At 39.0% G+C, this 25,474-nt stretch overlaps 1 protein-coding gene across 3 annotated transcripts in view; it reads left to right on the top strand.

Annotated features, from left to right (window-relative positions):
- The first annotated feature begins 9,289 nt into the window (after positions 1-9,289).
- Positions 9,290-25,474, top strand: part of AKAP9 (A-kinase anchoring protein 9) — a 102,769-nt gene continuing 86,584 nt past the window's right edge. For all 3 annotated transcript variants that reach the window (XM_042888935.1, XM_042888934.1, XM_042888933.1), the window contains exon 1: positions 9,290-9,474. In XM_042888935.1, coding sequence (XP_042744869.1) covers positions 9,427-9,474 — 48 coding nt within the window. In that variant the 5' untranslated portion in view covers positions 9,290-9,426. The remainder of the gene's footprint in view (positions 9,475-25,474) is intronic.

The raw sequence follows: 25,474 nt of genomic DNA, 5'->3' as shown, positions 1-25,474 counted from the left end.
TTTCACTCCCTTTAAATGTATTACAGTTCTTCTGTTGGCAGTCATAGAAACCCTATAAAAGCAGAATTTACTGAGGCCTCTTTCAGAGCCAAGGAATACATATGCAACTTGACATTTTGGAATATCTGTTTTCAACCATTAAGCTACAGTAGTTATTAGTGTAAAATAGTAAGAGCAATAGCTCTATCTTAAAAGCGTTGCTTGTACTAACATTTCTTGGTAACTTCTATGTGTTCACCATAAAGAAAACCAAATGCATTGCACAAATGGACAGGAGGTCTTCACATAGGCACTGTAGACTCTTAAGATTACCACTCTGTAGTTACTGGACATTAACACTAATAGAAATAAAACCAATCTCTTAAAACTACTAGAGGGCCTTCTTAATGATGCATCAACTGAAAATATCAATTAACAAGAATTTTATAGGTGGGTGAATTCCACTTATTTTTGAGAGCTGTGTGTCCGTCTTCAGCCATATCACCTATCCCTTTAGACAGCAATAACTAGATGTAACACAGTGAAAAGTGCAGCAAGGTCCCAGGCCACAGCAAGTGAGGATTTGCTGAAATGCGTCTGAAAAGTGAATTAGACCTTTTTATATTTCAGGAGCATCACATCACTTTTTTTGCTGCTGTTGTTTTTAAAGGAATCTCCTTAACAAGCATTTAATGAGTATTTAATAAGCTCGTCCCCTACCAAGAATATTCTGTAGCATTTAATGAAATTGACCACAAAACAAATACAACATAAAATCATACAACAGAATGATTACATGCAAGAGTTAAAAACAACAAAGAATGTGCTAAAAGATTAGAGTTGGTTTAAACTAGCTATAATCAAAGACAAATCTAACCCAAACAAGAAAATACCCAACAAAGGGTGCAAAATGGGTCCTCCAAGTCAGCAGTAACACAGACTGTTAAAAAGTTCATTTGTACTTCAAAATCAAAGGGACAATTTATGGATGTTTGATTTTTGTCGTGAAGCCAAATTAAGAATTAAAGACTAATTCAGAGCATCCTTTATAAGAAATGTGAAACAATCTCCATCCGTCAAAGAAGAAACAGTTCAATGTGAAATGAACCTTAAACTTTTCCAATTCTGGATGATGTGGGAGTCTCAAAGTACTCAGCTTCATGGAGACAGTCCTGAGAACCAGTATAAATTATGACAACTAAAATGATGTCCAGCTTCCCATAGTTTTTACTCTAGAACTCCCAAGCTATGCCCTATACATACTCTCTAAACAAAAGTTTGAAAAGGTGTTCTGGAAGGACAGTAGCTAGCTGTCCTTCAATCTCATTCCAAAGGAGGTAGTGTTGTGTTGTTTTGTTTTGTTTTTTAGTTTTTGGTGGTGTTTGTTTGTTTGTTTTTACTGTAAAAACAGTATCACAGCACTTGATTCTGGTCCATAACATGTTTGTTTCATGGCTACAATGAAAGATATATTTTATTTCATGACGATCAACTATTTTACAAAATCTTATTTTGGAAAATCCCTGAATAGTAAAAAGCACATCTTTTTGGAGTTCCTCTTCACTATTCAGAAGTACTTTTTAATTGAGAATTAACTGCATAAGTTTCAGCATAATGTATCATTTCTTGGGCTTCAGAGAAAGCTGGTTGTTTGAAAATCTCAGTTTTTCCAATTTTCCAGCACGCAGCTCAGGAAATGACATCACACTGCTGACTCCAAAAGGCAAATTGAAGTCCTGAATCTCACACACGCTCTAAACCAGTAACAGAAACAGCCTGCTGAAGTGAATAGAGCCTTTGTCCTGGAATTTTTCATGCTTTTTTAAGGACTCTGTAGAATCTACTTGCTGCATAAATCCTCAAAACAAGTTTTAAAAGACAACAATTTCAAAAGCTACAGAACAGGTTTCAGAATAAGAGAATGAATTCATACCTGTTAGAATTTACAGCTGGAAAGATTCTTGTGTTCTTAAAACCCAATTATATTTTTAGTTTAAAAAAAAAAAAAAAATCACATCTTTTAAAATCTAATCCTTTGTTTTCAAGTAGCTAACAGCAAACGCAGATTCTGAACAGCAAAATAGGTACTGCAGTAATTAACAGCAACAAAAGCACTGACCAGCCACTTCTTCTCACAGGTGCCCTATCAATAACTTAGGAAAGATTTAATTTAAAGACCAACACACATCAGTACAATAATCTAAGCATAGCCATCCATATACAATTAGATGCGATAGAAATCAAAGTTAAGTTACAATCTAGGTGACTGTCTAGTAGGTGTTTACTTCAGGGCAAGTTGATTAATCTGACAACTTCCAACCTCTGTATGAAAGCAATCTTTCCAGCACGAGACTGAGAAAGGACAGAAGCTGGTGTTCCCAGCAAAGTAATACCTGAAGCCACTGTAAAGAAAATATAAGGGCTTTCATTCTCCCACAAGGCTTTTATTTTGAAATGATACTAAATCAGGTGCAGTTCAAGCGGCTTTAAGTAATGGTCATGATACAAGTAAAGTCAGATTGAAAAGAATTAACAGCCCTGTGATAAACCCTTAAGGGAATGAAAACTGCTCATTTTCTTCAAGTAGCTGATTCAGTATACATCAATCCTTGTCTACATGCTACTAAAGAAAAAATGTTCAGAGCAGCCAGAGCAAGTTACTTGTTTCTGAAAGTAATCAGTTAGCAAATTAGTTAACAAATTCTCAGCATATTTCAGTGAATTTCTCCAACAAGACAGTCTTGGTAGAAAAAGCTAATCCTGTGGGGTTTCTTCATTGATAACAAAGGACATACACCATCCACCTCTCGCTCCACAGCAACTGAAGAGCCTGTAAGGAGCTACTTCACACCTCAGGAGCTGCTGGCATTTCCCGAAATATGCAACATAGACTGAAGGGTGAAGCAATATCCTGGATCAACACAATTGAGGCTACTCCTTTAGCAAATATGATTAAGGTTCTGGAACTGTAAAGGCATTGTTCTCTCCCTTCGCCTTGAAATCCTGCATTGCTTACTCTAAACCAGTAAACTGGTGATAACCAATATTGCTTAGCTCTCTACATCAGGCAGCCTATTTCAGATCAAGTTGTCTGAGGTAAAATATCTGCTCATGGCTATCCAGCTAAACGCTATCATTCTCACTTCTACAGACCTGTTGCAGTCTATTCCTCCAAACACCGAGTAAAACAAAGGAAAAAGCACTCAAGGTCCTTTCACTGAGGCCAGTGAGAAAAGGTATCCTGAACAATTAGCATCCTCCTTCTTTTTTTATTTAAAAAAAAAAAAAAAAAAAAAAAAAGTCCCAAGCTTTGAACTTAGAACTTCCATTTGTGCTTTGCATACAATATGTGCCCCCACGTGTAACTCTCCAGCCTTTAAATTTAAGATGGAATACCGTGAGAGGCCCGCGGAGGAACCGCACCCTCCGCTGTGCAGCGAGAGCCCGCCGCGCAGACACTGCCATGGCGCCGCGCCCAGTGCTGCCCCCAGCAGGCCTGGTTGGCAACTTTGATTTGTAACTCAGCCGTTTGCCAGGAGATGGCGGTATGAGATAAAGCATCCCTCAGTTCTGTATCCCTATCTAATTAGACCCCTGTCTAATTTCTGTTGTAATCCTGCGAGCGTTTGGTGACAAAAAGCAACAGTCACACCGAGGGAGTGGGACATAGGGCACAGCGTTTAGTCCTGCTTCCGCAAATGGCAACCAAAAGTGAAAAGAAAAGAGGGGTTGAAAAATTGTTTAGATTTGCCAGAAGTGAACGATTAGGTATGTTGTAGAGCCACCGCAGTTCACAATTCTGTTGGCTTCTATAGAATTTTGCTCATTTTTACCAAATCAGTCTTGATGCAAGGTTTCTTTGTGGGTAAAGAGTAGCTGAATGGGAATATGACCGTACGGCAGGCCCTCCTACCGATACACTGGTCTGGTGCACTGGGTCTGCCTGTATTTGCAGTGCCCCCATTATGTTTTTGCAGCAGTTCAACAATAAATCCTTTTGCTAGGCTGTAAGCAGGGTACACTGCTGCTGGAAGTGCGGCACATCCCTCCCAGCCCTGCTGTGTCTGGAGTACTCTGTATTTGAGGTAGTAGAATAAGATTTGCCTGTACGTATTGAAGTTAAGCCTCAGGAAACTCACTGTACTTGCCAGTTATTAAGGGATTACCCAGCGTGCCAGCTCCTTTTCCCCCCACAGACAATGCTAAAAAAGGCATGGCCTCTAGCATGACACGAAGATTTAGGACTAATTCTCATTAGGAAAGCAATTACATATTCAGTGTATTTTGAGACTTGCTAAAATACAAATAACAGAATCTCCTCAATTTCAGCACTCAAGTATTTACTAAAATAGGAAGCTATAGGCTATTCAGATTTTGTGATCGTGTTCTCATTCACTGAGTGCTTCATCTCAGATGCCACTGGAACTTTCTGCAAAGTATTGTGAATGCTTGTCTGTCATACGAACGGTCTTAAATACATAGGTCGCTCTGAAAGTAATGCCTCCTAGTTATTTCCATGGAAACTACAAGAGAGAAAAAGAATACAATAACACTAGTTAATAGAGCAAATTCTCAGCTACAGAACACTATTTTTCGACAGTCACCACCATTAGCTAGACATTTTCACTAGCGATGAACCAGACCCTGTGTGCTTCTAGAAATCTGCATTGACACAGGTGGCAGCTGTGCATGACCAGAATGTGTCTTGACTTTTACGTCACTGTTGACAGTTCTGAAACATACCACTCAACACCTGGTTGTGCTCACATCCACTGTTTGTCACTGCCAACATTCAGCAAGTATTGATGAAAATCAAGGGATGCCACTTTTCCTCCTAGCAGAATTCAATCCCACACTATTGCTTCTTACACTCTTCCATGTCAGATGCCATTTTGTCAGACTGTCCCTCTGCTGCTGTCACACAGCAACAAAATGCTATGGAATATTTTTGGGAAGTTTCAATCTCTACTGCCATACCACCAACATCTGCCTCTGTCATTGTGGGACAACATAATAAAATAGAAGAAATTACTTTTGGAGCAGCCCTCATACATTCAAAAATAAAGCTAATATTCAGACTGGAAAATCAGCCATTCCACATTGCACTGAAACACATAAACGTTATGCTAAAGTTATAAATTCCTGCATTTTTAAAATGCAGGATAACACTAAACTGCCAAAAGGTAGAGGTATGTGATCCTCAGACTCTTTTCCACATTGATGAGGCCACGTATTGGAGTACAGGGCCCACTTCTGGGCCCTTCAGTGCAAGGGACGCATATAGCTACTAGAGTGATTCCAATGAAGGGTCACAAAGATGATGAAGGGACATTCTCCTGTGAGGAAAGGCTGGGAGAGAGCTGGGGCTGTCCAGCTTGAAGAAGGATAGGCTCAGGCAGAATCTTGCCAATATATATTAATATGAAGGGTGCAAAGAAGACAGAGACAGACAAGGGGCAATGGGCACGAGCTAGAACAGGAGGTTATAGAATTATGGAACCACAGAATCATAGAACGTTTTGGGCTGGAAGGGGTCATCTAGTTGGACCATGCCAACATCGGTGGGGACACCTCCCACTATACCCAGTTACACAAAGCCCCATCTAACCTAACTTTGAACACTTCCAGGGATGGGACATTTATAGCTTTTCTGAGCAATCTGTTCCAGTGTCTCATCATCCTCACAGTAAAGAATTTCTTCCTTTTTTTCTAATCTAAATCTAACCTCTTTTAGCTTAAAACTGTTACTTGTCCTATTGCTATAGGCCCTGGTAAAAAGTCTCCAACTTTCTTGTAAGCCCTTGAAAAGCTGCAGAGTTGGTGATAAGAGAGAGCTGGCATAGAAGACTGTAGCAGAGGAAAGACTGTCATTAAGGTAATCTCACATTCTTTCTGCAAGCTTACATTGAGGTAAAGACAAATAATTTTGATTTACAAGCATTATAATAGGTAAGGGCAACCAGCTCTTTTCTGCTTGAGCAGGGGCTGGACCAAGCGACCTCCAGAGGTCTTTTCCTGCGTCAGCCACTCTGTGCTTCTCTCGTAGCAGCTCTACATTATAACCAACGCAAACAACTGATTTGTGGTAGAAGGCAATTTGATGCTTCCGGGTTACCTAATTAATTAGCTGTATTAGTTACAAGCTTACTCAAATTACCTACCTTGGTACATTATGCCTGCAGAATAAATTATTCATCTCACAATACTTCTCAGCTAGAGTATTGCCTCTTCCTAGCTCCACTATTTATATGAGAACAGCAACCAAATACAACAGCATATATCTTAATTAATTAAATGCTAGGGAACTTACTCAAATATGCCCAAAAAAAGATACATAGAGCTTACAATTTGTCAGACAATAAACTTCTCAACTTTTGTATGTTATTTTATTCTCCTTTTAGCAGAAGAAAAATGTTCAAGTTTGAAAACAATAAAAACACTTCTATGTGTTAGACTTTACTCTCTGTGTGACTGAAGCATATTAGCAAGCTGACTTTTATGCATGTTTTGAGTGAATGCCTGTGATACAGATCAGTGGGGAAGCTTTCAGTGTCTGAGAAGCAAGCAGTGAGGCTCTGACTCACAGTCAGTGCCTCACTAGATTCGATGAACACAAATACAAACACATCCTGATCAATAAAATCTTTGGCAGGGTCACTTCTCAGATGGAGGCACCTCTTATTTTCACATCACTTGATCATTTAATGTTCACAGTAATTAAAAATATTACCCCAACAGGCAGGTTATGAGCAGCAGATCTGGGGCACAGTGGAACCATTGCTGTTAGAGGTTGTATCATCAGTCTGTGTGTGTGATATTTTGTAATTTTTACATCTTATTTACACTTGCAATCTTCCAGCATCTTGTTCTGATCTGGTATCCCTCTCTGCTTCTCACTTCAAGAGACAAGGACAGAACTGGATTTCCTAACTAGAACTTTGACTTTCATCACACATTCTCCCTAGGCTTCCTCTTGAAGCCTTGCAGTCCACTAAAGTGCCCTTATGAGTACCACCAGGCACATCTTCACTGAACAGTGCATAAAGTAAATGAGGGCCATGAAGCAGGTAGAGTTTCATCACTAGAGAAATACATCAGTAAATATGTTTTTGTCATTTTACAGAGCAATGTAACCCAAACCTAGTTCTCACATTCATTGTTCACAGCAGTTTTTAATGAACTTTTCCAATAAACCCATATATTCACATGTAAATACATGCCAGGGATTAAACACCAGTCATTTGTTTGAGAGAGTATCTGACCTACATTTTTTATCTTGTAATAGAAATGTTTCACTTCCCATCTGGTACTAATAAAATCAGCTTACACATTTAACTGGTGTAAATTCAATGAGTATTAGAAAGTTAATTGTTGTGAATTAGGTGTTTAACTAAAATCCATTAAAATTACATGGATATAAAGCTTGTGAGATGAAAACTAGGCCCATCAATTCTTAGCATTAACTCAAGAACCCATTTAATTATGGGATTTGGGGAGCTTGTAATTATCTTCTAAATACGGTGTTTACTGATTAAGAATTCACTAGCATAGTGTCATGCATGTGTGAAATTTTACTGACACCTAACAGCTAGTTCTCTGACAGCAGCCTCCATCGGCCCAAAGGAATGTCATCTGCACAGAACAGCTCATTTATTTTTCCCTCAGGGGCCTTCAGAATTCCTGGGAGGAGGAACCACTTACATTTGCAAAGGCCTTGCATACTTGGCTTTATTAAACTGGGAACACAAATTTAAGGGAAGAATTCAAATACATTTGAATTTCAATGAAAATATTTCCTCCTTAATCAGTTCTTAATTTCAGTTTCACTTGTTGTTTTTCTCTATAACATGCTTTTCCTGCAGTGAAATAGCAAGGACTGAGAACCTGAACAGAAACACATCATTGTTTTAAACATAAAACGAAGTGTAATGGAAGACATTTGTAATTCTCTGCCAAGGATGGTGATTTTCTCTTTTGGCAATAATATTTTTCATTTCCTTTTCAAACGAAGATTGAGGATATTATTTTAAAACACAGAAATGCACAATATATGTACTGATATATCAGCAGATGACTTCAGGCTTTTCTGTGAAATGTTATATCTTTTAGGAGGAATGGGAAATACTAAACAAACTCTGTGTGTTCAGTTCACTTGGACAGCGATACAGGCAGGGAAGTCTTTATTTTTTTTGTCTTGATTAGTAATAATGTGCAAATAATATTTTCTTTCGCCATTTCTTGGAGCGCATCTGGTCTTTGCTAGAAAACTCAGCTAAAGAAAGGTGTATGCTTAATGAGCACATACATTTTACGCTTTAAAAAAAAATCAGTGGAAAATGTGAATTGCATTAAAAAGATCACCAAGGCTGAGAACTAAGTACATTCAGAAAGATTTTCGGTTCTGCATCTAATGGAGTAGAATTGTTCTAAATGCAGAAGGAAGTATCTGTTTGCTCCCATGCAGCTGTTACACACCAACCAAAAAAGGCTTGGCAGGAATGTGTGAGAGAGCCATTCATCACAGCACCAGAAATGGAACTGACTTCATGAGCAACCAAAAGGGAAAGCACATAGCAAGCATGTGAATAGCAAATTTGCTGTTCACTATGCAAGACGCACATTTAGGGGACGATATTAATCAAAAATTAAGCAATACAAAGAATACTGCTTTGTATCAAATGATGGGGTATAGAAATCCTATTAGCATTTAATAGCCGTGTGTCAAATTCCCCATTGATTTTAACACAACTGTTTCAACTTCTGTGACACGATGAGCGTGTGCTCGGTGGTTCAAGCAGGGGGATTGCACATCCTTTGTTGTCAGCCTTGCGAAGTATGACACAAAGCTCGTTCCTATCCCTCCACGGTTCAGATCCATGCTACGTGAAGCTGAGCCACATGTAGCTACAAGAAAAAACACTTAGAGAATCAAAACTGCCAAGATGAGCACTGCAGCCACAGAGGGCGGACCTGAGGGACCTCAGCGCTGCAGAGCGAGGGTAGCGTTAGCTCAGACATTAAAAGCACGCCAAGCAGCAGGCTCTTCCCAACACGGGTCCTTTGTGCGAGAGGCAGCCCCCCGCCCCGAGCAGGGCTGTGGAGGGGGTGTGCCGTGCCGCTCCCCCTCGGGGGTGGGGTTCAGCGGTGCACGGCCGCCGCCGCCGCCGCCTCAGAGCCGCCTCGGCGGGAGTGGACTGAACCCGGGCCGGAGGCGCTGCGGTTGGGCGGGAAAGGATGGCGGCGGGAGGAGGAGCTGGCAGCCACGTCACTTTCCCCGGCCGCGTGTTTACGTGGAGATGAAGATGGCGGCGCCGGTGTCTCCGCCAAGGCAGCTGTCGTCGCTGTGAGACGAGACAGGAAAGGACAGCGAGCTGCGCGTGTCTCGGCTGAAGGGGGTGTGCCCGCCTGCCGCCGCCCATAACGCTCTGCTCTCCCCGCACAGACGCCATGGAGGACGAGGAGCGGCTGAAGAAGCTGGAGGCTGGCAAAGCCAAGGTGGGAGGCGGCTGCGGCTCGACGGGGGCGGGGAGGCTGGGGGGAGCGCGGTCTGCGGGGCGCAGCGGGGCTACAGCGGGACCCGCCTCGAACAAAGCCGCGGAGGATGCGCTTTGTGCCGCTCTCCGGCGCGCACCCAGCTCCCACCGTGGGTTCGGCTCGCCTTGGCTCAGCAGGACCGCAGGTGTCGCGACGGAGCCGGGAGGTGGCAGCCCGCGGCGGGGCGGGGAGGAGGGCTGACCGAGACACCTTCCCGTCTGCCCCTTAAGCCCGGGCAACTCCCTGTAAACCTTTAAGGAAGTTATAGAAGCGGCAGCTGCTCCTGAGCGCGGCATTAATACCTCTTAGGGCCCGGGATTAGAGCTGCCGCCGGCGATGTGCCGCGGGCACCGCTCGGGGCGGGGTCCGGGGGTCCGGAGGAGCCTGAGGGGAAGCGCCTGCGTGGCCGGGGGCAGGACATGATGAGCGACGGCGGTAGGAAAATCAGGTGAAAATGAGTACCCTGACATCAGGCACCGTCTGGTCCCTTCGGGCGATTGTTGCTGAGTGACAGAGATCAGAGCTTTGTAACGCTAGTAACTCACGTATGTACCCGGCGTGGCTGGAATCACCCCCAGCTAAAGCCTAAAGGGAAGGGCAGTCTGAAGATCCGGCTGTGAAATAGCGTCGTTGGCCTGCGCATGTAGCCGATGGAGACGGGTGTGTAGTTGAGCTGTGAAGCATTATGCTGCCTTAGCAAAAAACTTGGCAATTCTTTTGTTTCCGCTTCTTTTGAAAGGATGTTCCAAAAGCACAGGGGTAGAGTCTTGTAAGTGAAGCTGTAAGGAACAGGAACACCTGTTGGAGAAAACTTGGACCCCCCCCCCACAGTGTTTAAGTGCCACAAGAACCATGTGCTGGTTTGATTTGGAAGGGATCTGAAGGGTCTTTCAGCTCAGCCCCAGCCGTGGCAGGGATGTGGTGCCACTGTGCTGAGAGGCACCGGGCAGTGGCAGAAGCAGTGCACTCAGAGGCATCTAGGCTGGCTGATTCTTCTTCACAGAGAGAATAATGGGAGTAAATTTGCTAATATTTCAAAGCACAATGAATAATTTATCACCAGGTTTTTTTGTTTGTATTGGCCTGGTGTTAACATGGAAGATTACTAATATCTCCTATTTCCAGAGCAGTCTGTCTAGCCTGTTCTAGTCTGTGTTACCCTCACAGTAAAGTTCTTGCTCATATCTATATAGAACTTCCCATATTCCATTTTTCTGCCCACTGCCCCTTGTTTTATTGCTGCACACAACTGAAAAGAGCCTAGCTCTATTGACTTGACTTCCACCCTTTAGATATTTGTAAATAAGATTCCCCCCTCAGTCTTCTCTGTGCTGAACAGTTGCAGATGTCTCCACTGTTCCTCATAAGGGAGATGCTCCAGGCCCTAATCCATCTCTGCTGGACTGTCTCTATGAGTTTTGAACAGAGAGGCCCAGAACTGGACACAGTACTCCTGGGCAGAGGAGGGGAAGGATCACCTTCCTTGATGTGCTGGTCATGCTTTTTTATATTCCTGCTTGCTTTGAGAAAAGGCATGTGTGCATTTCAGTAACTTATTTTACACTTTAGGGACACCATCATTATTGTTGCCCTTCTTCTAGCCTTTTCTGGTTGAAACTTAAGAAATATATCCCTGAACACTTTAATATCCTATGGTTTTAGGCTTCCCCTGTGGTTAAAATCACTGCAACTCTTTAAATCTATACATATTTTACATAACAAGAGACTGTAAAAGCGCTGTTAGCTTTACAGATATTGCACTGGCATTCTCTACACTGTTCATCCTCTTTTTCTTCTCTCTTTTTTTTTTTTATTTAAATGCATGAATAGTGTAATTAAATGTGTTGTACAGTGGAGACTGCGTCTCAGTCTTCCAGTGACGAGTGTCACTGCTGAAGAGAGAAAAGAGGGAACTGTGTTAGTGGAGAATGGAAGCAGGAGTTGCTACTGCAGCTGCTTTTCTCTTTTTCAAGGATACAGGCACGTTCACATTCATGGTCAGTATGTCTCCCAGAACTGCTTTGCTCCCATGAATATTTTCTGCAAAATACAGCAACAAGCATCCAAAAAACTTTTGATCACATTGAAAGCTGTTTAAATAGCAGGAAAAACATGTTGAAATATATGTTCCGTTGCTATACTGCAGTTACTTTGATGCTTCTTCTAGGAAAATCTAAACTTAAAATATAAACGGGACATTATAGTAAGTGTGGGATGAGTAGGAAGGCCAATGAGGGGTGCAGTGGAGATGGTAAGTACACTGCTAAGTTATTATTCAAAAATGGGACTTAGATTCCTAGGTCTTTTTTTTCTTTAAAAGTAGTGCCAAGACTGTGTGTGTGTGTGTGTGTGTGTGTGTGTGTGTTAAGCAGTGTGGTTTTTCTGGAAAACAGTTGTTAGGTGATTTTCTCATCGTAGTGTTGAGTACTAGCTGTGAAGTTTGGTTTTGTGTGAGCTTTGTTTTTCTGGATGTCTTCATATGATGCTGTCTCCCTACACAAATCTTTTGCAGAGAAGTCTATCACAAGTGCATTCTTTGCAATGGAATTTTCCTTGGAGTCTTCTTTGTAGTATTTTTGGAAATGAGAAGCAGCATTGTGAATCATACCTTGATTACATGGTGCTAAGGGTGCTCCAGCCTGACAGAATAGGGCTCAGCCTTACCCGGGAAGTCATCTGAAAAATAGGATAAGCTCTTCATAGACGTTTATGTGTATCTGCTGACTTTCTGGGACTGCTTCATAACAGAGGTTTGGTGAAGTTGCAGCATACGTTATTCTGTCTGTTACAAACCTGCGATAGCAAGGGAGGCATGAAGTCAAATGTGGCTAATTATATGGTCTCTTTTCCAGACCTGTAGTCATTCACCATTCTTTGCTACATGATAAATGTGCTGGGTATTAACCTGGAGTTGATGAATGTCTGTTTACCTTAAATTAAAATGGTCTCTTTGTGCCTTTATAGAACTGCAGTCTCCCGAAACAAGCTTTTCTTTATTTAGAGCCTGAACTGATTATCTTGGCTCAAGAAAATCCAGAATCCAGGAAAGGTGTGTGTCAGATTGGCTAGTTAAGGGAAGCAGGGTTGGCTGTGGTAGAAGGGAGATTTGTGCCAGCAGCAGAAGTATATATGCATGCTGTGAAGTTGATCAGTGCCCCCAAAACACAGTGAACTCAGAAATCAGTCAGATGTATTGTGTGCCTTGCCTAAGAGATTCTGGAATATTGTTGACTGCCTGAGTTTATGTAGGTACACCTGATCCTGCAAAAGACAAGGGCTTGGTGGTTGAACGTGTTGATTTATACGTGTGCATGCCTGTATGTATCAGTTTGCTTGGAAATCTCATGTAACATTAAAGAGGATACTGTTTGTGGTGGTTGAGTTTGTTAATTTTATGTATTTATTTAGCAGTTTAGGATCTAGCTTTCGTATCAGGATGTTGCAATGTTTTGATCACCTTCCAGATCTGTACACAGTAGTTTGCTAGTTTCAGAATGAAAGTGTTGAGGACTCTGATTCTTCTGTAAGAAAATGCGTGAGGATTTTGACTATTTATTTTTTAAATAAAATATTTTCATGTTCATAAATATATTTAGTATATCATTTTATTTATATATGTATATAATTGTATAGATATAATTATGTTAAAGGCAGACACTCTTATAGTCTTGCAATGACAGAAGCATTCCTGCCACATTGTTCTGCAAGGCACTGAACCTTGCAGCTATTAAAACTGGTTAAAATAAGAGATGTAGAACCATCAACACCAAGTTTTAGAGAAGAGTCCAGTTTACAGTCTTGAAGGGGAGTAGAAAGGGTTCACCCTCAGCTGTATGCTTTTTTGTGTGTTTTTTTTGTTTGTTTTTGTTATGGGAGGTGGATGAGTGAAGACATTAATTTACTGGGTAGATTCTGCAGGTTGGTCTAGGATTTCACCTGCAGAGTTAGTGAGTTCCATTACTCGCTGTCCTAACTTTCAAGAGCTCTGTGGGTATATGTAATACATTCTTGCTGTAGTGCTTGAAAAAATGCAATAATTGTTGAACAGTCTTAAGAAATAAGGAACTGTCTACTGTAATTAAAATGTAATTAAACATATCTGCTCTGTTTGAGCACAGATGAGATGCTGTGACTGCAGTGAATGCTTTTTATCTATACCATGAGTCACTGAGTAGATGGGGCAGTGAAGTAGTTTTGGGAAGCAATGACGGCACTCAGTGGACAATTTATACAGGTTATATAACAAATCTGACAAGCCACCTTCACAAATTGAACAATAAAAAGAAATAATTGCAGACTTTGTCTTCTGGTCATGCAGTTTTCTGGTGTCTGAAGATGAGAATATATGTCATTAGAGCAGCATTGCTTAGGAGTCTGAGAATGTTAGCAATTTGCTTTCATACGTCTTACTGTCTTCAGGGCAGAGGAAGGTTTAACATCCTCATCTCTGGCCTTTTCAGGCTGAGAAATTTCGGATTTCTTAGAGAAAGCTGTTGAGTTGAACGTTTTTCTTGGGTTGTTTGTTTTTCCAGGTGTTTGGTTTTTGTTGTTTTGTGCATGTGTTTTAAGTTTAAGACTAAAGCAAAACGTTAAATAATTATGCGCCACAGTGATTAAAGCTTTAATTTAAAACCCCCAGAAGAACTTAACGTATAGTTTGTGTTTATAAAACACAGCCTTTTAAATTCCCTGTAGTTTACTCAAGGAGGGAAAAAAAAAAAAAAAAAGCAGTGTCTTACTGGTTATTAAGAGCTTTTCATCACAGAAAATGAATTAAATACATTGTAACCTTATATTTTGTGAAAGAGCTGGCCTACTAACATGTCCTCTTTTGCCTTCAGGTACAGACTATTCATTTTCTTCGTCATCTGTCTGCCTTCAGTAACCTGAACAAAAACGATTAAACAAACTCCTGGCAGGAGGAATTTTGTTTTTGGTCTACATTTCCTTGCTCTGCTTTTCTCTTAAACCAAGAAATTATATTCAACCTTATCAAGAAGTGCTAATTTCGTTATAAAGCCCTACTCGTTGCTGTTTCTCATTATAGACGATGGAGGAAAGCAGCTTTATGGGTTGGCAACCTTCAGAAAGGGAATGGTGCTGGACTGCATCTGTATCTGAAGGTGTTGTATGGGTACTGCTGGACAAGAGAGAAAGAAACGAAAGGAGAAGGCAGGCTGACCAACAAAGGTGTGGGTGAGCTTTTGCTCAACAGATGTGATCTCAGACTGCCTTATCTCTTTGTTTAGAAAGAAGCAGGAGAGTGCAGTGAAACTATGAAAATGTGCTCTAACAAAGAAAAGAGCTTTTAAGATTGTTTATATGGGGGAAGCAATTTTCTTGCACCTGAAGATCTTCACAAAGCTGTGAGGATCCTGCCTCATTCCTAGGCATTCTTCTTGCATGTCTTTAAGCTATTTCTCCTCCCAGGTCCTTTCAAACTTGTTATTTTGGTTCATCTTCATCTTGTGCAGGCTTCAGTAGTCACTTTTGCATGTCTGTCAATTCTAAATGCAAATAGTAGGAGGTTTGTCTGTGTGTACCTTGATTATGAATGTACTTAAGCTTAAGAACTGATTTCTGTGTCACAGAGAAAATCAGATACTGATATTTTTTGTGTGTGTGTCACAGATGCAAGGACTCTGAGTTACCCTGGAGATAAAGTGTCTTATTGTAAAGGTAGATAAGGCAGAAATTGCCTACGTGTGAGAGAGGGACTTTTTTGCTGTAGTTCAGAACAGTGGATGTCTTTGCATTTTATCATTTGTATACATTTGAGATGAAAATGTGTTTTGTATAATTCATTGTTATTAGGGTAATGCGTAAACTTCAATTAAAGATCAGACTGAAAGGTAACCTTGTGAAATTGTATTTGGGACATAAATTCATCCTGTAATGGCAGAAAAGTGAATTGAGGTTGTTTTTTTTTTTTTTTTAAGTACTTAATTGTTCTGTGGGGTAATAGAACCAATCAATAGAACACCGTTTTCTCAGTTTTCCTTTGTGGGTGTTCTGGTTATTTTTGTTTGTTTGTTTCTTTTTTAAAAAAACAAGGGGAGAAAAGTTAATTTTTTTTCCATTGTGTTCAAGTTTCTTCAGGAGTTCATGGGATCCCTGTTAAAATAAGACTTGAACTGAAGTACTGAACTTGAGTTCTTTTATGGGCTGCTAGGATTCTTCCTTTTTTTAGGCGCGTTCTCCATTTTTTCTGCAGTTTTGTAGGTTTGAGCTCTATTTTCCTCCCTCCAGGGATCTATTCTAGCTTTCAATACGGAGTTTAGTTATTCATCTTAAATTACCCTTTTAAAGTAAAAAGTAAAAGCTCTAAATTAGCTGTCTGCCGTACAGTAGTGATGCAAGGTAGGATGAGCTTGAAGAAATGCTTTGTTCTTATGATACAGGTAAATATCAATCCAAAATAACCTTTTTTCTATACCTGATCTAGAGAACACTGAACTTTAATCCAAGATTCCCAGTGAATTTTACAAGAAAATGAGAGAATTTGCAACACGGTGTTGTTAGAAACACTATGAAACAATGAATTGCATTTAAAAAAGGCAGTTTAGAATGTTTTCTTGCTGTTTCATGTGTGGTAAGAAAGCATTGCAGTAAGGAAAGGAGAAACTTGCTCTTTTCCTATATTCAAGCATTTCTTTATGTTGACACTAGACCTCTCCTTGGTCGGCTTTCCAGCTACTTATTTTCTTAGTAAGGGTGTTGCAATAGCAAAACAGAGGCGACTGCAACATTTGTTTCCCTTGCTTATAACAGTGTCTAGACAAGTTTGTTTATACTGACTTGAAGGTAAGTGTGAGTGCCGATTTGAATTCCTCCTAAAGTGCTTTCTGTTGAGTACATCTGATATTTCAAGGGAGATGGATCAGACTTTTCGGCAATGTAGATTTTACTAAAGATCCCTGAATAGTTCCGTGGTTGTTTTGGTGTTTTTTGGTTGGTTATTTCCTTTAGTGTTGGATGGTTGTGGTTTTCTGTCTGTTTCCCCCCCCCCCCCCCCACAAGGAAATATCCTAACAAATAGGTTCCTTTAAATATTTGTATACAGAGATATTAACTGCAGATTGACGTGGTTACTATAATACTATCACATCTTACTGTTTATGATAGTGAAAAATCTGATGGAAATGAGGACCAAAAAAAAAAAAAAAAAGGCTTATGAAGCAGGTGCAACTTTGTTGTTTTAGCTTATTTATACTGTAAGATTATGTACCAGTAACACAGTTGTTGGGAGTCCTAATTAAGGGGCTGAAAATGCTGTCTTAAATGTCTGTCCCATAACTAGGGAGTTAGATGTATTTCTACGTATTAGTTTCTAGATCACTTATTTACTGGTACTAAGTAGTGTGAAACTTCAAATGTGCTCAGTTGTGTTGGTAAGTGTACCACGGTAAAACTCATCTGGTAATTGCAGTCTTTTGACTGTTATGTTGAAACGTGATTGAAATTTATCATGATGAAATACTTGCATGCTGCCTGCAAAGTGCTGGCGTGTCATATTTTGTTGATGGTTCTTCTTTTTCCATTTCTGAAAAGAAATCTTAATCTGCATTGTTCACATGACTTTTTTAGAGCCTGACATTTTGTGTTGCGAAGTGAAAAAATAAATATATGTAAAATGCTTAGATTTCTTAGAATTCTTGGTGTCTTAAAAAAAGAGACTGTATACTTCCACTTTCCCTCCTTTCATCAGGACACCAGCAAAAGCTTCCAGGAAGAACACTTTCAATAGTTGTGAGCTGAGCAAAAGTCTGTGAGAGTCTGGAAACTAAACACCAAGCTCAGCCACAATTGTAATAAACTCAATTTGTTGCATCATCACAAAGCAAACAGAACGTGATCTCTTGGACAATGCTCCTAAACCTCAAAACTTGAAGAAATTTCTTCAACTCTCCACAATTAGGGATAATAATTCTAAAAGGTTGGTATAGTGTTTTGGTAATATTTCTAGGGGAAAAAAATGCATTTGATGAAAATTATTGGTAGGGCAAAATTGCAGTGTATAGCTAAAATTAGAATCTTGATCTAAAGAACCAAGACCAGTGGAGAGCTGAGAGAGCATTATAGTTGGAATTCTAAGGCTGTGTTTCTATGTAAATACTGATAAAATACAATGAGTAGAATAAGTTGCTGAAGAACTTACTCAAAGCTGATTTTCCTGGCAGGCTATAAATTAACAGAAATGGATATATCTTTATCCTTGGTTTGTTTCTTGAAGCTTTTACTTGTCCTTGCACTTATGCTTCTCTGTGAAGAAATCCTATGTGCCCAACTACAGAGCATGAGAAAATTATTTGAATGTTTTTAAAGCCATTTGTATTGCCAAAGTCAGCTGACTTAACATTGAGAATACGTATTTTCACTTAAAAGTTATATAGGAGAAATACCTACCACTGCAAGCAATGCTCTACAAAAATAATAAGTAAACTTTGCCTTCATATGTTCAGTACTATGTTGTGACAGCAAGCGTGGGTTGGTGTGTTTTAGAGCGAATGGAATTCCTGGTACAAGACTCATCAAAGGGTGATGTGTTTCCTAGGTTTTCTTCATTACTCAGAATGCATTCTGTGAATTGAATTTTGCATTTAAATTAAGAAAGGGGGAAGAAAAAGTGAAGTTCGTAGACAAATAGCCTGGATTCCTCCGAACAATATCAGTGCCTTTTGTGAGCCCACTTTTCCCTCATGATTCAGCAATGTGTTATTAAAGAAAAATAATAATAACATAAGCCTGTCAAAATGGTACATGTCTGTCAATTCTTGCATACTGAGCATGAAATTCGTACAGTTGGTTCCTCCCTCTCGTCTGCTCTTTCTCTCAGGGAGCTTTCTCACAAACCTGCTGTGTCTGGGGGATTCATTCTTGCTCTGGCCATTCAGTCTCAGATGTGCCACATGGTATGAATTCATGTAAGAGTGATATAAACAGAAGGAGAAAATGAGTTTGACTTGTTTAGCACTGTTTTATAATTTATTAAAAATAAAAAAAGGAAAACCCAACCTTCATTTGTTACAAAATGGAAATTATAAATTTTAGTTTCTACCCAGATTTAGAGCCCAGAGATTGCCACAGTTCCTTCCAGTAATTTCCTAAAGCTTCATCAGACTACTTTGGAGATCTCAGCACTAATTTTTCTGAAAACATTGCCCTCTGTAACTGATTCGATGTCATCACGTCACAAGGAATGCCTGTCCTTCCTTGCTTAGCTTGAACAGAATTTAAACTGCTGATCTGTAGCTGAAAAGCTGATTGCCTTGTTGCCAAGGATGTAACCTTGCAAATTCTGTATCAGCTTCATGTCGCTTGTCAACTTGAAAAAGCTGATAGTCTTGTGCTGGTTATTAATAAAGCTGTGCTTACACATCCCCTATATGTTCTGCGGGAATCCTCTTCCTTCAGATTTCTTAGTTAATGAGAAAGTAAATATGAGCAAAAATATTCAGGTCTTATTGTGCTTTATTCTCTTCTTTTATGTATTATCTCTATCTTTAAATCAGTTTGTTCAGTTTTTGATTTTTAAATAATTCTGATAGAGATTTTCGTTTTCTTACGTTTTTCTTCAGAAAGGAAAAGACATGTAAAGTAGAAAAAAGCTCTATTTATGTGTTCTACATAAATACAACTGAAATATGTTACAGCAGAGTAAAATTTTTTGTCATTATATATTCTCTTTCCTCTTAGGATAAAAAAGGTTGAATTTACAAAAATCAAGGTAATATAAGCAGTACACAGAGACTCAAAGTAAATGAGTTATTAATGTGTTGGTTTTTTTTTTTTCCAACAAATGCTCTCTTCAGCTCTTTTCAACCAAGTTCTAATAAACTCTTCTTCATTTAGCATATAGATTAAATGTTGCAGTGCAGGAGAAAAGAAAAATATGCACTGCTGTGAAGTGCAGGAGTCCTGCTGGTCAGGGAAAATATGCAGCCAGCTACAGCTCCTTTCTAGTAGCATCAACACAAACCAGAAATGACAAATGCTTCTTATATGTTTTTCTTCCATTAGCTATGTAGAGAAGTCTGGACAAAGCCTCTTTAGATGCAAATTCTCTCTATGCCTGTCCTTAGCTGCCTCGATCTCTCTGCATCTTTAAAGCTTTATACTCCACTTATGGTAGTCCTTTAAGTTAATGAATTAGAATTTGAAGCTGAGTATGCATCGAGTGTTATGGAAGAGTGAACCGCACTGAGTATTGATTAAGATCCTACAAGAAGCAGTGTTGCCTGTTGTCTTACTACAGCATTCTCCTAATTTTTGTTTGTTTGTTTGTTTTTGTTTGTTTTTCTTCTTGTAGGATTCTAATCAGTATTAATTTTTGAGAAACTGCTTGTTCTCCCAACTCCGGCCCTCTGGAAGCTATAACAAAGCTTCATTAACACACCATAACCAAGGCTGCCATGAGCAGCAAGACTGCTTATAATCAGGAGATCTGAAAGTCCTTGAAAAAATTCCTCTTTAAAAGAAACAGACTTGTCTAAATGAGTTATTTAGTCTAAATGTAATAATAAGGTCCCTGGGGATCTGTGTAATTACTGATATGAGAGTGCCTTTAGGTAAGTAGGGCTGATTCATACAGAATTTATTGTTGAAAGTCACTGTGGTGTTAAGATTCTTGACACTGCTGTCATCATACAAGCAAACTAAAGATTTCATCTAGTTATAATAATCATTTGGTGGTTAGGGCTAAATGAAAAATTGTTCTTAGAATTGTTTTTTGTTTTTTTTTTTTTAATGGCTTCATCTCAAAGTAGGTGGTCTTTCAAGCACAATCTTTAAGAGGTCTGTGTCACTCAGTAACTTCATTATTGTCTGTGGAAAGAATGCATGGCTATATGTGTGCAGCACTAAGCTGAAGTGAATGGCAAACCCTGTGAAAAGGCTTAGAATTCATCGTAATCCTGACAAATGATCTGGTTACAAAAGGACATGGAAGCAATTCTCAAGGACTTTTCTGTCTCTTTAATGATAAGGACTGTTCTTGGACTTCCCAGGTCCCCAAGTGTAATGGCAGAGTTGGAGTGAATGAAGCATTGTGTACAGTATAGGTCAAGCTGGGAACTGCTTAAGCAAATCTGACGTACAAAAATTTATGGGACTGAGCATGATGTATCCAATCATCCTGGCGAGAGCCATCTGCTGTCATTATGAGGCTCTTCCCTCTCATCTTTGAAAGTTCATAGTAATTAGGAGATTCCAATGGAGCAGAGAAAATAAACATCAAACCTGTCTTGAAAGTCAAGAAGGAGTATGCGGGGAGCTATAGGAAGGTCAGCCTAGTTGTGGTGTTTAGGAAGAATATGGAACAGATCTGGAAGCTGGTTTTGGGTACAAGGGTGATAGTTTATCAAATGCAAGTTAATTGTCTTCCACAATGGGATGAGTGCACAAGGAAAGAACGTTGTTGTTTATCTTGACTGTAGGAAAACATACGATCTTTTATAACCTTTTTGAAATCAAAATGTAGCTGGATGTCTTGGATGAGTTGGTAGCAAGGAAAGTTAGACAACTGTTGGGACTGCTGTGCTCAGAGTGATAATACAGAAGCCATCTGGTGTCCAACAGTGTTCTTCAGATATTGAAACTGTGGCCAGTACTATTTGATATTCTTGTTAATGAAGTGGAGAAGAGAAAAGAGTGTGCCTTCAGCAAGTTCAGAACTGAAGTTAGAGAGAGCAGTTAATGAATTGAAGCAAAGGACTTTGTTTCAGAGAGATCTTGACAGTGTGGAGAAATGGGCTGCGCCCCCCCATTCCCAATGGGAAAAAGAGGAATTTCAAGTTTTCATTTTGATACTGGGATGGAACAGTAGTCTACAGCATCCTTCATGGATTTAAAACAAAAGTGTTGTTTTGTGATTGAACTTCAAGTTGAAGAAGGGAGAGAAGATGCTACAGTATTCCCCAGATTGGAGCTAGAAGTACAGAATACTGTGTTATGTGTTTGCTTATACCAGCGAGGGCAAAGCCGGACTGCCTGTAGTTGTGCTGAGTCTGCTGGGGGGCAGCGATTCCTTCATGCAAACAGGGCTCTGTACATTTGCTGTCCAAAGGTTGAGTCCTTTGTATTTTTAAAGTGTTAAGATTTCCACCAGCGCCTTGCATACTCATCTACATAGAGTTCTTTTGCTTCAGTATTATCTTATTAACAAACACCAACAAATTAATGTCTGCCATTTGTATGCATGTACGCGTATCCCCTGTTTAGAGTTTTCTTAACTTTTCAAAGTTAACATTGTATTCAGTGTTAAGAAAAAAAAAAAAAATTAAAATATATTCCCTGACCTACCTTGAATTCATGGAATGTTTTAAGTTAGATGAGACTGATGGATGTAGCCTAAACCCCTCACAGCAGAGCCAGCTTCACAGGAAGGATGGGTTGCTCAGGTTTGTAACTAGTCTGGTCTGAGCGTCTGATAGGAGACAGGTTGCTTAAACCTCAGTGGTGTGGTATTCAATTCAGTCACTCATAATAGGTTAATACTTCTCAAAGAAGAACTTACAGTGGTTTGAGTACTATCATCTCATATCCAGTAAAGGTGGTCAAGTGTTACATTCTTTGATTTCTTTTAGAACATTAATATATTACATTAGGAATAAAAAGTAAGATTTTACAAAGTAAAGTATTCCAAAGTAAAGAACTATCAGGTGGAGGGCTATGTGGATGTAGATGTAGTATTGCTTGACTTGTTTTCAACAGTTCTTTCCAACAGAAGCTGTCCTTATTCTATGTGAAAAATGGACAGTGTTCAGTGAGTGATGAAGGTGGTCATATTTATATCCCCATTAAATAGATTTGAGGAACTTGTTTATATAATGTTTGGTGAATCAGTGTTTGTCATTTTTCTTACAGTCTTTTCTAGGATGCTTATTGTTAACATTATAGATGTATTTTGCCCGTAGGGAGAAGTCAATCATCTTGTTATCATTACAAAAAACACAATATTTATGAGGAAATTTGTTTTCTTGTTACTGCACACCTGTGACTCTGCCTGTATTATTATCCAAATTTGGAAAAAATTATGTCACTTTCCAATGCTGTGCTCAGTCTTTTAGGCCACGTTTGTTACTGCTAAGCAAATGATGTATTTTCTGCGTTTCACAGTAGCTGTCAGCGATCAGCTCACCAAAGAGCAAACAACTGGGTAGCATCATTAGAATTTTGATTCTGCGTGCCTTTTTTCATATCTGCTAGTATGAGGGCTGTCATCCCAGGTGGTAATGGGCTGATGTGGTCAAATACTGATTGTGGACTGCTGGAAACCAGCAAAGCTAATCCTTCACAGCTTTCCTATTCCTTCCCATGTCATTTTTTCATTGCAGCATATATTGTGTGGGTTTTTTTTATCTTGTGTTTCTTTGCTGATGGTGTGAGCCATATTTTAAATGCACATACTCTTATTTAGCAATTCAGATTTTACTTATTCTGTTATTCCATTCTATACTGCATCCTTAAAGGAAGTGATCTTATCAGTGCAACAGATTTATCATTTTTGATATTAGGCAGCAAAATGACAATCAGTTAAGATCATTCCTAATACTGCTTCACTTTTTCTTTGGTTTCCAAAATGGATCTCTAATTGGGGTGCTGCCTTCATTACTACATTTAAGGGAGATAATGTATATTTTTTAATTTGTGTAATAGTGTCCATGTAACTGTATCTGCATAGGAAAAATGGGTTAAATAATTTGAGTAGGTTCCCAATAAAATATTGTATTGAATGCCATGAAACTGGTCAAAGTAATTTTTTTTCTCGTGGTTTTTTTTTTCCCCACAGTTGCAAAATAAATGTAACCATTCTGCTACTTGTTATCTCATACATAAATGCATCAGAATATAACTCAGTCTGTTAGTACTCAGAAGTGCACATAGTTTATATTTAGGATCCCATTGCTGGAAGCACTAGAATCATGGCTTCATGGGGCTTTCCATTTTCTGTTTTTTAGTTCAGTGTTAAAAGACCACTCTTTATAAAAACGTAAAACGTCAGCCTGGACACTCCTATGCATTAGGCAATTAGTAAGCAAAGACAGTGTCTCTGTTACACATACAGGCTCGAGGTTGCCAGTGACTTGATGGACAAGCGCTGTGTGGGGATATTGGCAACTGTTGCTTTTGCATAGTTTCGTATTTTTACAGTTGGTTTCTAACTGGCAAGCACAGATGGCCGTAGACTGTGATTTGTGTGTGTTTCTGAGTTGGAGAAAACATTTGTGCAGTTGTATTTAAGTTGCATTGTTTAAATATCGTATGTTAACTACTCTATATGTTTTTTTAATTGCTGAGCTTATAGCATGGGATTTTTGAAACCAACTACTTTAATATTTTTTTTAATGATATGAAAGGCTTCTGTATCCAGCCTTTGCATATTTTGAACATTTTGCTCTTAAGTGGTTTCTTTGAGTTATCAATGTTTTTTTGTCACATTGCCAACTTTATTTTGCTCCTGTGAAAATTTATTAAGTTTGGCACTGCAAAGCCTTTCTCTTGCTGTGAATGAAGGATGTTCTACCACAGTCAGAAGCGATTGCTTCAGTGGTACTTCATGAAGCATTGGGACTGTTCTAGCTCAGAGTTTAAGAACACCTTAGAGAAATGCTGTGACGTTGTTTGAAGGATCAGGTTGGTTCTGCACAACCCAAGAAGTTCAATATACTATCTAACATATTTTCTTTTTTTTTTTTTTTTTATCAGAAACATAGCAAAAATGAGAACGAAATCAATTTTCTATGATGTAAATTCATAGCTTTAGTTGCAATCTATCCTTTGATTTATAGATGTTTATAGAGGAGCTAGGACAATTGTAATTTTCTTTCAATTCAAAACAAACAGTAATATGAACCTGAGCCATTTTGTAGTAGTATATTTTTTTCATTTATAGGAAAACAGTGGACTGCTTCTCCCTGAAACTATACACCTTTGTGACTTTCGGGTTCCCATAAAATAAACACATGGTTCCTGTTTTGCTGGAGGATAAATTACGGTTGACTGTGGGTAGGAAGGATTTTAAGAAGAAAAAGGTCCAAATATTAGACAGTAAAATAACTTCTTTCATTCTTTTTACCAGGAGAAATCCTTTCTTTCCATCCATTACTACGGGAACATAGATTTTTATTTAGTGTTACCTTGTGCTTAGGGGAGAGACTCTTAGTTTTCCAGTGCTTTGTGGTGTCAGAATGCTTTCCTATATTTCGTGGGGAAGAATGGCAGTATGTGGGGGGAGGAAAAAAAATACTGAACAAGATAGAGATTTAGTTAGTACTAGCATGTAGTATATGATGACACTGTTGTTTTTGCTTTTTGGACTACTACTGTTCTGCAAGGCATTTATTTTCACTCAATTTTATTATTATTTTTTTTTTTTAAAGACCCAAATAGACATACTGAAATGCTTAACCTGTTACGGCATTGCAATTGTTTTCTGAAAATAAATTGTTATCCTGAAAGAATTCCAGGGGATTAATTAAATGAATCTCCAGCAGCTGATTTAACTATGTATAGTTATATAGCTGATATAAGAATACGCTCATTGAAGAACAGGTGCTAAAACAGTTGTTTTAAGAAATAACTACATAAGCAGTGCTCAGATTGGTGATAATTTCTTTAAGTGTTACAGGAGGTAACATGCTTACTGATGTGTCTGATGTCTGCTATTTCCAAAAGATCAAGTTCTGAATGCATTGATTTGATGCCTATGTTTGTTCACTGTATTGCTGCTATTGCTTCTCTTTAGAAGCCCAGTTGAAACTCATCTGTAATGTCCATTGCCTAGTTCTTTATTTCTCTTTCTTGTGGCGTATATTATATTATTCACTTACACATTCTGTTTAAATAATTAATTGTGAAAATGAAGTACTGTTCTGAGGTTGAAAATAAATTAATCCTGGTTATTGTTGAGTTGACTTGCAGAAATGAACTGCGGTAAATGTAAAGTTTAATGTTGTAATTT

The sequence above is a fragment of the Lagopus leucura genome, unplaced genomic scaffold (assembly GCF_019238085.1).
Source record: "Lagopus leucura isolate 7727_CA_CO unplaced genomic scaffold, USGS_WTPT01 Super-Scaffold_100157, whole genome shotgun sequence".
NCBI classification, from domain to species: domain Eukaryota; kingdom Metazoa; phylum Chordata; class Aves; order Galliformes; family Phasianidae; genus Lagopus; species Lagopus leucura.
The sequence above is the reverse complement of the archived record's forward strand: the minus strand, read 5'-3'. Positions and strand labels throughout refer to the sequence as shown.